The following is a 13,963-nucleotide window of genomic DNA, read 5'->3' as shown; positions in this document are numbered from 1 at the left end:
TCTTCCTAATAAGAACAATCCTACATATACTACTTAATCTATAATTATTGCCAGCTTCGCTCCTTCCTACGTAACCTTAAAGTGTATTTATATAAGGAATCCTTTAAGCTTTAATCTTTCTCCTAAGAATCTTTTGATTAATAGTAACTTAACCTTTACTACCCCTATCCCATTAATCCTATTTTTAAGTACTATATTATCTCCCATTAACTAATTAACTATTATTTATAACTGTTTTACTATTACAGGTTGTTATAAGTTAGTGTCTACTATACTAGTGTCGTTACTTAATCCTAATATAGTTGCCGCCGTCAATAGCATTGTGGTGGCTACTTTTAGTAGCATGTTATTCGACTTATTAAAACCGTAACTATAGTAGTGATTGTGTAACGAAGCCTTATAGTAGGGACTACGGTAGACTTGTTAATAGGCTAGGTATATAGGTATTGCAAGTAAGTTAATAACGTAATAATAACTAGTGGAGTAGTTGCCTAACAGATTAACTCTAATTATATTCTAAGAATTACTACAAGGAAGGAACTATCTAGGTAGGGACTAAGGGTCCTTAAATACACAACCATACTCCTAGGAAAGTCGTTGCTCTATCTACTCTATCTGCTCTATTCGCTCTATTATAGATCTCACAGATTATACAGATCACATAGATCACATTACGTGACTCTGCTTACCATTTCTCGTTATATGGTTCCACGGGTTCCATCCTAAACCGTGCCTGTATTAACCAACTAGCTTCTTCCGACTCTTCTCTAAGTAGTCGTAACATTGTACTTAAAGCGTCCGTAATATTACCTAGAATGGACTCCTAAGATATAGGCAGTAGTAATCTAGACCGATAAGGCATTTATTTAAACCGGTAGAGGCCAGATCTTTATTACTAAATACGCTAAGGAGAAGTATAATATTAATTATTATGTCCCTAAATTTAGGGGCTACTTAAGCTAAATAATTTATAGTAGCATCTCCTATAGGAATAAGGGGTCTTTAGTTGTTTTTTAAAAAGGACTAGTTAATTAAGCTTAGGTATAAAAAGAAGATAATAAATAGCGACGTATATCGTATATATATATACCCTAATATTAAGGCTTTTGTATAGGAGTTATAGCAAACACTATAACACTAGCCTATTCTTATAGGGGATAATACCTTAATTTACTTAGTAAAAGCAACCCACCTAGCCTAGGAGTAGAATGGTATAGTTATAATAGAATAGCCGGCAAATTCTCTAGATTTAAACCTAATTAAGAATATTTAGAGGCTGTTAAAGGGGAGAATATAATATAGATTTCCTATAATAAAAGAGGTTAGGAGGTACGCAGAGGGAAAATAGGAGAAGCTAAACCCAAAGACTTTAAGAAGTATACTGGCAATATAAGGGAGCGCTGCCTTGCTGTAATTGCTGCAGATGGGGGCCCTATAAAATACTGAATAAGCACTGTTTTTAATGTGGCAATGTGGCAATGTAAGCACTAGAGGAGACGCTTGCAGGGAGCGCGCGGCAGCCCGCTCAGGTAGCCCCCTTGTAGCCTATTGTTTAGCGCCCGTTTTAGCCTACTTGCTGGGCATGTCTGCGGACATTTACATAAGCTCCGGCCTCGAAATCTTGGCCAATCAGGGGTATAAGCCCAATTCACTTCCCAATTTCCTCCACCCCTCCTTTGCATCAACCCTCCCGCCAACCTGTATTCCCCTAGCCGGCCCAGCTTTAATTCAACAGCACAACTCAAACGTCCCCAACACGCTCTGCCGGCGGATCCCCTCTCCCCCTCCTCACGCCATCACGAACTGAAGAAGACGCGATGGATCGGGCTCTTCACGGATCATGCGCCTGCGGGCGGAACAGGTATATTGTCGAGATACCTGCAGGTTCAGCACAACTCGCGGAGCTCACATACGACAACAGCAGCGCAGCGCGTAAGTCAAAATTTTCTTCTGCCGGCTAAATCCACACATCCCGCCCAAGCACACCAGCCCACCCGTTCACCTCCCCCCATACCGTTCTCTGCAAAAGCAAAGCCCTCGCTTCACCAATTGCCCCAGCGGCCTCCAGAAACCGATTGACCAATTCCCGCCACGTTTAGGCCACCACCAAGCCACGCCTCTGACGCTCTGGCTCCGCGTCCCGCTCTCCTGGTTCCACTCGGCGACCTTCAGCCAGTTCCCCGATGAGACGCACCGCAGCATCCAGCGCACCTTCGTGTCGCCCTTCGCGTCGAACACGCGCCGCCAGTTCTGCGGCTACTGCGGCACCCAGCTGACGTCCTGGCACGAGCGCACCCGCGAGGATGCCGACTTCATCCAGCTCACTGTCGGCAGCCTGCTGGATGAGGACCAGGAGGCCTTGGGCGAGCTGGGCTGGCTGCCCGGTGATAGCAGCGATGAGGAAGTGGCCGGGGAGTCGTTGCCCGAGATTCACAGACGTGTTGTGGAGAGGTTTCTGCAGCCGGCGGGGATGAGAGGCGCGCCTTGGTTTGAGGAAATGGTGGAGGATACTAGGCTTGGGAAGCTCAAAAGACAGAAGGGTGGGCACGTCTCACGAGGTGGGAATGTGAAAATTGAGTGGGAGGTTGTGGAGTGGACCGAGGGAGACGACGCGGATGATGAAGCGGCGGAGGGTGTCAAGGGAAAGAGGAAGATTGGCGACATTGAGGATGATGACACATATATGGCTGCAACATGAAGGGACGGTGGTCTGGATTTGGAGGTGTAAATTTTGGCTGGGCTCACGCTGCGGAATTAGTATAAAGGATATATATGGTTGAGGAGGGCGAAAGGTTCTATCTATGTGTTAAAGGGATCTCGAGTGTGTTCTTTTGCGCATTCGGACTGGCATTGTATCAAAAATGGGCAATCGGAGATCCGTAACTGGTAATGGGATATGATATTAAAATTAGCAAAACTGGGTTAAGTTGATAACTATAGTTGGTTTTTCACCCGGACAGGATACTACTTAACAATGAAAGGCCGGGCGGGGCACATTTCCAGAAACGTTAGGGATGAGCTCTTAGGCGTCCAAGAAAGCAGCTAACAAGCGGTAGTTCATCTCGGTGTATTTTGTCATTACAAACCAACATTATTTTCCCTTTATCCTTGTCAGCATTGGCAATTAGCTGTTGTAAGAGGCCAAAGACTGTTCGGGTAGGTTTCCGTCTTGACTTTTCTACCATTACTGGAGACCATTTCTAAAGTTGAAGATGTAATGGCGACCCCCGCATGCTGGGCATGGGGTACAGGTCGAACGAATATTTAACATGTATTTCTTTCTTTATCTCTGTTCATTTTACGCATTTGTTCCTTTTCCATTTTTCATTTTCCACGATTGGGTCATTATATGAGAGGTGGATAAAAAGAGCACGGAAGATCGGACGCCAAAGTACGCGGCAGAAGATGAGATTGGCGTGGGGGAAGTCATCAGTGCATCTGGTTATAAGCAGGAACTAGATCGGAATTTTAGTCTTCTAAGTATTTGCGCTGTGGGTATTCGTACAGACAACACGTGGGCTGCTCTAGGTAGGAGTATCGTAAGTCTAATAGAATTTTTCAGGAAAATTGATAGGTCTCTGATTAGCAAACAGGTCGTTGCAACCCACAATGGCGGACCGCCTGGTGTTATTTATGAGTTATGGGTCCTGCTTGTCACCGTGGGTTTGAGATATAGATGATCGATAGGAGTACGATAGTATTGCTGTCTCGTTCCTCTACTGGCTTATCGCTGTATGCATTGCTGAGCTCGCCTCTGCGATTCCTTCATCTGCCGGAGTCTACCACTGGGCATCCATTACTGCTGGTCCAAAGTATGGGGGAGCTACTAGGTGGTTTGCTAAATGGTAAGTTAGGGGCTATTCTCTCGCAACGGCGCCATTCTGAGAGTTGTTTATGATTACTTCATGCTGGATTCTTTCCCGAGGTTTCTGCTCCAAAAAGTCATCAAGTTGTAGCTTCGATGGCCTTTCTCGAGACATAGCAACCCCAGGGTGACCTGAGAAGAGGTTGGACGAGGCGCTGACTGTTCATAGGTGGAACTACTTTGCCTGGATTTTCGGCTCTGCATCTATGTCTGCCATCATAGCAAATCAGATTATCAGCATGTGGGGTTATTCCACCCTGACTACACTTAGCGCTGGCATGTCTTTGTCACATACCTCATTATGACCTGGATGTGCTGCGCGATAGATCTCTTCGCCAACCGTGCCTTACCGGCTATTAGCAATCTCGGATTATTCTTTATTATCGCAGGCGCTATTATTACTATTTTGGTTTGAGCCATCATGCCTAGTACGGCTGGAGACGGCCATGCTTCAACAGCTTTCGTATGGCGAGATTGGCAGAATCAAACTGGATACACCAGCGACGGCTTCGTTTTCCTCGCGGGAATGCTGAACGGCGCATACGCTGTCGGAACACTAGACTGTGTCTCCCATTTGGCTGAAGAAATCTCACGCCCACGAACAAACATCCCAACAGCTATTGGTGCACAAGTGGTAGTTGGTCTTGTAACAGCATTTTTCTACCTCATCGCACTCTTCTACTCAATCAGAGACTTGGACAGTGCCCTCAGAAATCTCTACACTTTCCCACTCGCCGAAGTTTATCTCCAAGCCACAAATAGCAGAGGTGGCTCACCCACGATCTGCACCTGCATTGGGACCTACATCACATCAGGGCGAATGCTGTGGACCTCGCCCGCGATGACGCGACACCTTTCAGCAAACCCACCGGCTGCATCAGCTCAACGCATAAGAATCCGTCTAACGCGACGTTGGCTTGTGGTGTTGTTTGCACTGTGCTTGGGTGTATCTACGTTGGTTCCTTCGTCGTCCTTTCCACGCTCTCTTACCTCGCTGCGATCCTGTCCGATATGCTTTCTCGACGGGCTTATGCCATAATCGGACCTTTCCGGATGCTTACTCTTGTTGCTTACACAATCCTGGGTATCAGCTGCGCGTATATCGTGGCATTTGTGGTTATTAATTGCTCTCCGTATAGTTTACCAGTCACTGCACAAAACATGAATTATTATGTTTAATTACTGGTGGCCTAACGATATTCGTGGGGATCCTGTAGGTCTGGAAGAGCAAAAGGGGATATGTAGGGCCACAGGGGTTGGTTGAGGCTGAGAGGAGATTGTCGGAGGCAGTGTAGAGAGAGCGAGTGGGGATAAAGATTAGTTTGCCGAAAAGGAAATGTAGCGGAATTCAGATATAATCTGAGTAGCAGTCATAAACCTGTAGATAACGGCAATACTATATACCGCAAATGAAGAATTTCAGAAGCTTGCATATGACATCGATTTATTTACCCGCTACAGGGGATATCCTTCTAAGGATTGATCTACACACATGCGGAGCTAATACTCACTCTTATTGAACTATTCGAAATGCCATAACAGTAAGACTAAACATTAATTGTAAGTACGTAGAAAATACCAAGTACGCAGTGATGCTTGTATGGAACGGTGCTAGAAAGGGGGACCCGGCGTCATCACGAAGCCACTAAGCCCGAAACGGCAGAACATAAACACTACGAAATGTTCCCACCACCCTCACGACACCACCACCATATACAAGCTAGTCCTCTCCCGTCATGGACTCCTTCAACACCAAAACCGCCTCGGTCTACATAAACAACCTCCTCCTAGCACGAGGCTTACTCCGCGATGGCAAACCAATTGAGTTCGCCCGGCCGTCCAAGGCGGACGGAGGAAAAGAGGCCACAATGGCGCAGATCATCAATCTCGTCCACGACCTGATTCTAAAACGAGACGTACGTGCAGTCTGAACCCCCCGCAACCCTCCTCCCCCTTCTCCAGCACCACCAAGCCAGTGAACAACAGTGAATCACGAAACCCCCATCAGACCAAGCTAACCGCAAGTCCTTCCCCAATGTACAGCGCGACCAAGGGCACCGCGAAACTGTCGCCCAAACCCTCCGCACGCTGCGCACCGATGCCACGCGCGCGACGCTCGCGCTCGAGAAACTCCAAACCCGCAACGACGAGCTAGCGCGGCAGCTCTCGCTCTCGCAGGCACAGGAGCGGGCCGCGCGGGCAGCGCAGCGCACGGCGGAGGCGGCGACACGGGCGCTGCGCGAGGAGATGGCGCGGCTGAAGACGACGGTGCAGCAGGTGCGCGCGGGGTGCGCGAACGATGTGCGGAAGCGGGACCTGCAGATCCAGCGGTTGAAGACGCATTTGACGGGACAGCAGCGGGGGAACAGGACGGGGCTGGTGGGCGCGAGTATCACGATCACGCCGGGGGCGGGGGTCGGGGGCGCTGGAGGCGGGGGGGGGGGGGGGGGGGGGGGGGGGGGGGGGGGGGGGGGGGGGGGGGGGGGGGGGGGGGGGGGGGGGGGGGGGGGGGGGGGGGAGGAGGGGCCCGGGGTCGAGGATCCGGAGTATAGTCTCCGGCAAGAGACGACGGAGTTCTTGACGCAGTTGAGTCAGAGCTTGAGTGATGAGAATGATAATTTGATTGGGCTGGTGCGGAGCACGCTTCTGACGCTGAGGGAGTTGCAGGGCATGCCGGATAGAGTGCAGAGGGCGAGGGAGGAGGGGGTTTTGGAGACGGTGGTGGAGGATTCAGAAGTCGTGGGTGGGATGTTGCATGCTTTGCCGACAAGCTACGAAGCCCTGGCGACGGACATGGACAGTGTTTTGGAGAACTTGAAGACGCTTCTAACGAACCCGAATTTTGTGCCGATTGACGAGGTGGAGCTGAGAGAGGAGGAAATCGTTAGGTTAAGGGAGGGATGGGAGAAGATGGAGGCTCGGTGGAGAGAAGCTGTGTCCATGATGGAGGGCTGGAGGAAGAGGATGGTCAACGGTGGTGATACGATCAATCTCGAGGAGTTGAAGATGGGCCTGGGACTCACTGTTGGTCTTGGGGCTGCGAGCAGGAACGAGGATGCCTCAGTAGCCAGCGACAATGACGAAGACGAGGTCAACGACGAAGACCAGGTCGACGACGAGGGCGAGTTGGACAGCGAGAGACTCGACAACCTCGAAGACGTAGAGGAAGAGGGGTCCATGCTGCATGACCGTCCTTCCCCAGAAAAAAACAGCAGGCCTGGGAAGACATCGGACCCGGATCTATTCAATATTCGACTGCAACCCGAACAATCAGCGCTTAGAGAAGGCAATCGCAACATCAAATCACCGCGCAAAGTTTCGTTCCTACCCTCCAAGACAAACACACCATCCAAAGATCTAGACGAGAATGCATCTGAGGTGGATCTAGTGGAAGACATAGCTAGCGCCAAAGGCGCATTAGTGAAATCACGGCAAGCCAGGAGCATACGCAGAATCCAAGATTCACGGATTCCACACCAAGTACGTTTTGATGATATTGCGGGCGTTGCGGATATGACCCACAACATCTTACTTTCTTCTCCCTGTTCAGAATCGACTACAGATATATATATTAACCTATTGCAGGCTCAGAAACGGCTCTCCTCCCCCCATGCACACCCTGAGGAACGGTCTCCAAAACTAACGGTCCAAGATAAACTCAACGCGGCGCAAGCAGAAGCAGAAGCCATAGCTGTAGTAGATCGTCTAATGGTTGTAAGCACAGATGCAGATGCAGAAACACGGACAGACAGCGGTAATGGACAGCATGCCTGTCGACGGAGCTCACCGCGCAAAACGAGAATTGGGGGACGTCCGAAGAGAAGAAAGAGCACGTTAACGCCGGAAGAGTTACAGAATTTGCTAGGGTTTGAGTAGAGAGCTGAGGGTGTGGTCTTGTTTTGAGTTCACCGGTGCGGCCTTGGTAACCTATTTTGCGGGTATTATGGACTTGGCTTTTGTTTTGCTTGGGTAATGTAGCGTGGATTGGCCTGCAAATAAACGGCCATTTTGAATTACTTGATTTGGAAACGAATAGCTAATGCATAAATACAGCTAGCTAGGGGCCGTGGCGCGTAGGCGGGGGAAAGATGACGTGAACTGGGTTCGGCAGACTAGGGCTTCTGGAAGGCGGACAGCTATCAACCGGCTGAGTCCCATTCGCGAACAAGAGCTTTGGTTACTGTCACCAAATATAGAGGCTCCTGGCTAGTGCACGCCGTGTCTTTTAGGGGGCGGTCATGGTTGTAGTGGACCGCTGTCCATATACAGGCTGCGCCATGACTAACCCCTCGCGATGTAGAAGCAGTCGAACACGAGGCGATTCCTTCCGTCGCTCGGCAGGCCTCGCTGCACGTAACCGCTGAGTTCGACCAGACAGGAGATCCGGATGACCCACCGATGCGCGTTGCTATTGGCCCGAGTGCATCGAGGTGCTCGCATGGCAGTCTAGGCTAGCTTAAGCACGAAGAAGAAAAGCCGACTGCAGACTGGCAGAAGACTGGCTACACTGCATTTGAACATCGCTGCAAGCTGCACGTCAACAAGGGCCTTCCCCCCCACTATCGCGGGCTTCCCCTTCTAGCGATTTGCACAATTAATTGCTGCAGTGTGATGCGAGTAGCGGGAGCGGAAATGCACGACGCTTGGGTGCCATCACCGCTTGCCTGTCGCACACGCCCTCCATTGGCTGCGCTTTTGGAGGCGCACGGCCGGCGATATCACCCTGGGACCCCACTAAAAAACCATGGATAGCAGCTGCACCAATAGTCGTGCGCAGTCCAGCCGCCCGCAGCAGCTTGGTGGGAGCACCACTCACTCTTCGTCCATCCAGCGTCCTCCTCAAAGCGCTCACCCTGCGAAAGAGGTGTAGCCCGGCATGGCGGTCCACACCCTTCCACCATCACGCCCATGCAGCAGCAGTAGATGGCCCAAAAACAGCCCATGCACTTTCCATCACCCTGTGCCCCGTCAGCTTTCCCCGAATAGCACAACTGGGCGGGGAATTTAAAAGGAAGCCTTCGCCCTGCCCTCTTCTGCTCCTTAGCAAGCGTGTCATCTTTCAAGAGCTGTTAATTAGTGTTTTTTATATTATCTTTTTTTTTTTTTAACTCATTTACTCTCTCAAAGGCCTGGTGCCATAATTACATACTCCCCGCAACCCACAGCACCATAGCATCATTGCACAATATCCCCTAATTCAATTTTTCTAATTCATTGTAGCCGGTCTACAACCCACTAAAACTAATATCAGCTCTTCTTGCTCAAAATAGCATCACCAATCTTTCCACCTTTGTCACCTCAAAGTGTCGACCTCAATCTTTTCGGATCCCCAGTCATACTTGACAATCCAACCAAACCCAAACCCACTCTAGAAAAAGCACAATGGCCGCGATTCAACTCAACTTCGCTCTCCGCACCTCCGCCAATTGCAAGACTGTCCACCTTCTCGGCTCCTGGGACAACTATACAGGGCAACTTCCGCTCTCTAAGGATTCCAAGAAAGCCGGCGGCTGGGTCGGCAACTTCAAATTCCAAGGCGCCGCTCTCAAGCAGGGTCAGCGATACTGGTACTACGTACGTTCGCATTCCTCCCTGATAGGAGTTTCTATCTCCTTTTAAGATTTCTGTTTAAACTGACTTGTTTCCCCGCTCAACAGTACATCATCGATGGCTACCACGTCTCGCACGACCCCGCCAAGGAATTCACCACCGAGCCCACCACTGGTCGGAAGTTGAATGTTCTCGATATTCCCGGCGCAAAGTCCAGCTCTGCCGCTGCTTCCCGCACCTCAGCCACCAGCAGCAGTAGCGCCAAGCGGCACTCGCGCCGGGTGAGCACCGATATACCCAAGGGCCGTGCTCTCTCTCCGTCCAAGATAGTCTCCCCAACACCCATCAAGCCAAACCAGACGCGCCAAATCGTCACGACCGAATACGAGCCCGCGACAATCGCAAAACTGACGTCGCGCTTCAGCCAAGCGACTCTAGAGGAGTCGGAAGACTCGGAATCTGACAGCGACGCCGACTCAGACGTGCCGTCGCTGACATCGCGGTCGTCCAACAGCTCGTCCCCCTCGTCTGTGTCCAGCGGGTCGTCGTGCTGCACCTGCGAGCGCTACGGCATCACGCGGTCCGGCGAGCGACTCAAGCTCGACTGCGGCGGCGCCCGCTGCGGCTACAGCGACGACTCGTCCGAGTGCTCATCCGAGGACGACGAGGGCTACGTCGAGCGCACCACCCGCCGCCAGGGCGTGGTCATCCGCACCTAGACGACCCCTTTTTCCTTCCGCGGGCGGTTCTCGAGTCGCTAAAGGACTCCCGTGTCTTGTGTTTGGCTTCTTAAAACGACAAATCGCCTATCAGCGAGAGACGATCTTTCAACGGAGATGTGAGCCCCAGCCAACCTTTTTTTTTGCAAAAAAAAAACCCCCTTGGCGCTTACCCTGACTGCCAAGGGGGAAGAGGGCGCAGTCACATATCGCAACGCTCATTTCATTTTCGACAATGTACATTCTTTGCTTTTTCCTAAAGGGGTTATATTTTCGTCAATTCGGGTTTTCTCACGAAAAGCAGCATGACTGAGGGAAATGAAATCACTAATGTTTTGGTCTTTGAGGGTATGTCCCCACCCTCCCCCAAAACACCCTTGCGCGAGAGGCGCGTGTGCGCGTGCTATCAGCGCCTGAACTCCGCTCCAGCTGGTTCTGGGGCGGCGGCGACGGCGATGCGAGCCCCGCACGGCCTCGGCGCAAAAACAACCGGCAATCGGCCTCGCGCCTGCTGCTGCTCCCCTTTGCGGAAAAAGGGGGGGCGGGAGCGGGACCAAGCGGGGTGGAAAACGAGGAGGAAGAGGCAAAGGGACGCTTGGGGAGGGGAAGAGCGTCATTGACGAGGAATGAGGCCGGGTCCGCTCGAATGGGACTTGTGCTTCTGTTTATTCAATGCACGCATGGGAGAGCTTCTGACTAGCTTAGGCATCGTTCAGCTTTTCTGCTGGCTGACAAATGAAGACCCTTTCTGTGCTCGTGCTTAATCTTGTGTTACTGCTGTCTATATGCGACATCTTATGACGTGGTGCGTTGACCAGTGAGATCGTCACCATTTCGACAGCAAGAAAAAAAAGTAAATTTCGATCTATGCCACAAGTCTTGTTGTTGCATCTGGCGCTGACTCGAGGTATTGAAACATGGCTGAGACTTCCCCTGCCCATTACTCTGCTATATTCATGTCACATGAGCAGTGCCAGATCAACTCAAAAACTTGTCTCAGCATGCTCAGACCACATGGGACGCCGGATAAATCCGGCCCGATGGCACTAAACCAGTTTAGGCCATCTGTCCCTGTGTGGTCTGAGACACTTTGGCCGACGTTTGTAAAGCACGTCGCGATATCCGCATGGCTGATATTACGGATATTCACTTCTTATTCTTACGACAAGTTTAGGCAGCTTGAAAAATCCATCGATTATACACTAGGCTCCGGCGAATCAAATGGTCTACGTAAGAAGTCTCCCCGCCTTCCCGTTCCTGACATTAATTTCAAAATAGCCGTGACGCGGTTTGCCAAAGTGAACAATCAGCAATATCCGCACCAACGACGCGTCAATCTCAACCACCCACTCTCCATCCATTATATCCATAATCCAATGATTAAAACCCATTAAGATCTATCTATTACAACGTGTTTAAGTCCTCCCTGCCTTTATCCAACCCTCTATTCTCCCTCTGCTGCTTTTAAGCGCTATCCACCAATGCCTCCATCAAAGCGAATAAGGCAAAGAGGTCGCAAACCACAAGCCAGTCAAGCAGATCAACAAGCTGGCAGTACGCAATGGGCTGGGGATTATATTGAAATGGATCCCCAGCGGTCTCCACGGCTATATAGCCTGCGGAGGGAGCTACCCCAGCTTATGAGCAGCTCTCATGAACTTCAAATAAGCAAGCTAGATGAAGCTATTGCGGAGATATATCCGTACCGCGGTCATACGGAGCAGCTCGAGGCCCTGAGGGTGCTGATATTTGAGCGGCGAGATCTCATGCTTGTGGCAAAGACGTCTTTTGGCAAGAGTATGATAATGCAAGCACTACCATGTCTTGTACCTAATGCAGTTGTTATTATTGTTCTTCCACTTAACGCGATTGGGTCAGAGCAAGTAAAAAAGATTGCAAAGCTACCTTATGTTCGACCTGTTCATGTGTGGGAGAAAACAATATCCGCCGAGCTGATTGAGGATATCCGCACGGGCAGCTACACACATATCCTTATCTCCCCAGAGCTTTTGGTTAGTGACAAGCTGCATAAGGTTCTGATAGACCCGATATTTCGTTCCCATGTTGCCCTTGTGGTGGTTGATGAAGTACACCTGCTTGCTGATTGGGGAGAGACCTTCCGTATAGCGTACACACAACTCTTTAAAGTACGTTCAGTCTTAGTTGATAAGCCTTGGTTTGCATGTACCGCAACACTAGACCCATCTACGTTTCGGACTGTATGCAAGCTNGCTGGGTTTAAACCTAATATACAAGTTATTAAAACCCCAATCGATCGGCCGGAGCTAAAGATTATACGGAGGGTCATGACCGCGCCAGAGAAGAAGGACTTTCGAGCTCTTTACTTTACTATTGCTGCTGCTCCAGTGTATTCGCACACTGCTAGTAATAGTGACCGAGGAGAAGGCGAGCAATCAAGAAGCCGCTTAATATCCGCACAGCAGACATACCGCCAACAGTTCGATCAACTTCAGCTGATTCCAAAGACGATCATCTTCTTTGATTCTAAGGAGTGGATAGCTGCCTGTCGTAATACTATTCGCAGCTGGTTGATCCATCGCGGCTACGATGCTGCTGTTGCTAGAGAAGCGGTGCAGAGCTACCACGCAACGCTTGCGGATATTGACAAAGACCGCTTGTACGCCGAATACGCGCGCCCAACGTCTCGAATTCGAATTTTCGTTGCATCAGATGCAGTAGCACACGGTGCAGATGTCCCGGATATCTACCGTTCGATCCAATATGGAATGCCTCGCCACAAATCCTGTAATATGCTGGCACAGCGGTTTGGCCGGGCAGGCCGAGGAGAAGGCCTCTCAGGCGAAGCAATCTTTATGGTTGAGAGCCGCTGGCGGGGTCCTTGCGATGAATTAGGTGGTTCTAAGCATACACAACCTCAGTGTATAGGCGATCTTCGCGCAAGCGCGCTGCGCAATGATATCCGCGGGCGACAAAACGCAGAGACTGCGGATATTGCGGGCGATGCTTCATCTATAGCGTCAGTCAGTACTGAGCAGTTGGTAGATACAAGAAGCGGGCGTGGGTTAAGCCCTGGTGGTTCTACAGTACGCCTACCTGAAGAGCTTATCGTACCGACCCTACGCCCAAAGAAGCGGTTGACTAATGCGCAGTTGCGTGGTAAACTGCCGTTCACCCTATGGCGGCTAGTTAATGAGGATCAGGTATGCTTACGAGCAATACAACTTACACACTATGGAGACCCACAGTCTACTGTTAGTAAAGACTTGTGTTGCAGTAACTGCAACCCAGCAATATTCATGGATTGCGAGTACGATATCCGCACTAGCCATAGTGCGGATATTGCGAAAACCCGCCGGGAGCCTATGTTAAGCAATATACAGAAGTGGTTTACGCAATGGGCGGAGGCCAGGTATCAGGATACATTATGGACGCCTACAGTTAATTGTGTTATACCGGATAAGCAGCTTTGTCGCCTCTGTAACATAGGGTGGGTTCCAGATGCGGCATCATTAAGGCAAGCAATGCCTGAGTGGGATCCTGATATCCTCGGTGAGGAGCTTCCGTCCCTTATTAAGCTTTTAGCAGATGAGGAACGAAAGCAGAAACAGAAAGAAATAGGGCAACTCTCAGGTTCTTCTGGGTTAATTATGCAGATGTCAGAGCGGTTTTCCCAAGCGTTAGAGCAGCACGCTGCTGCGGATGAGCGCTTATCACAGGCTCTTATACGGGCTTCGCAGGTTTCAGATAGGAGATTTGAAATATCAGCGCCGTGGCAATCAGCGCCTCACTGTGGCGCTGATATATCGCAGGCTAGTCAACAGTCAGCCATAGACCTCTTGCCAATAAC

The 13,963-nt window shown here is 50.4% G+C and overlaps 5 protein-coding genes across 5 annotated transcripts; all 5 read left to right on the top strand.

Annotated features, from left to right (window-relative positions):
• Positions 1-1,662: 1,662 nt before the first annotated feature.
• Positions 1,663-3,086, top strand: K441DRAFT_650055 (uncharacterized protein). The gene is made up of 2 exons (XM_067646969.1): positions 1,663-1,932; positions 2,100-3,086. Exons 1-2 carry the CDS (start codon positions 1,818-1,820, stop codon positions 2,696-2,698), a joined length of 714 nt encoding a protein of 237 aa, XP_067496025.1. The 5' UTR covers positions 1,663-1,817; the 3' UTR covers positions 2,699-3,086.
• A 131-nt stretch (positions 3,087-3,217) lies between these two features.
• K441DRAFT_691644 (uncharacterized protein) lies at positions 3,218-5,160 on the top strand (the record flags this gene model as incomplete). The annotated part of the gene is made up of 8 exons (XM_067652496.1): positions 3,218-3,245; positions 3,379-3,539; positions 3,594-3,637; positions 3,699-3,812; positions 4,035-4,111; positions 4,282-4,690; positions 4,726-5,038; positions 5,083-5,160. 8 exons carry the CDS (start codon positions 3,218-3,220, stop codon positions 5,158-5,160), a joined length of 1,224 nt encoding a protein of 407 aa, XP_067496024.1.
• A 155-nt stretch (positions 5,161-5,315) lies between these two features.
• On the top strand, positions 5,316-8,003 carry K441DRAFT_701859 (uncharacterized protein). The gene is made up of 4 exons (XM_067653371.1): positions 5,316-5,781; positions 5,909-6,244; positions 6,452-7,345; positions 7,451-8,003. Exons 1-4 carry the CDS (start codon positions 5,602-5,604, stop codon positions 7,739-7,741), a joined length of 1,701 nt encoding a protein of 566 aa, XP_067496023.1. The 5' UTR covers positions 5,316-5,601; the 3' UTR covers positions 7,742-8,003.
• A 1,244-nt stretch (positions 8,004-9,247) lies between these two features.
• Positions 9,248-10,134, top strand: K441DRAFT_599319 (uncharacterized protein; the record flags this gene model as incomplete). Its single annotated transcript, XM_067645144.1, has 2 exons — positions 9,248-9,439; positions 9,523-10,134. The coding sequence occupies 2 exons, from the start codon at positions 9,248-9,250 to the stop codon at positions 10,132-10,134; spliced, it is 804 nt and encodes a 267-aa protein (XP_067496022.1).
• Positions 10,135-12,797: 2,663 nt separating this feature from the next.
• On the top strand, positions 12,798-13,568 carry K441DRAFT_480309 (uncharacterized protein; the record flags this gene model as incomplete). Its single annotated transcript, XM_067641894.1, has 2 exons — positions 12,798-13,011; positions 13,201-13,568. Coding segments are annotated over 2 exons (582 nt in total), but the record flags the coding sequence as incomplete, so codon positions are not given.
• Between the last annotated feature and the right edge of the window lie 395 nt (positions 13,569-13,963).

This window comes from Cenococcum geophilum (genome assembly GCF_001692895.1).
Source record: "Cenococcum geophilum 1.58 unplaced genomic scaffold K441scaffold_149, whole genome shotgun sequence".
Lineage (NCBI taxonomy): Eukaryota > Fungi > Ascomycota > Dothideomycetes > Gloniales > Gloniaceae > Cenococcum > Cenococcum geophilum.
The sequence above is the reverse complement of the archived record's forward strand: the minus strand, read 5'-3'. Positions and strand labels throughout refer to the sequence as shown.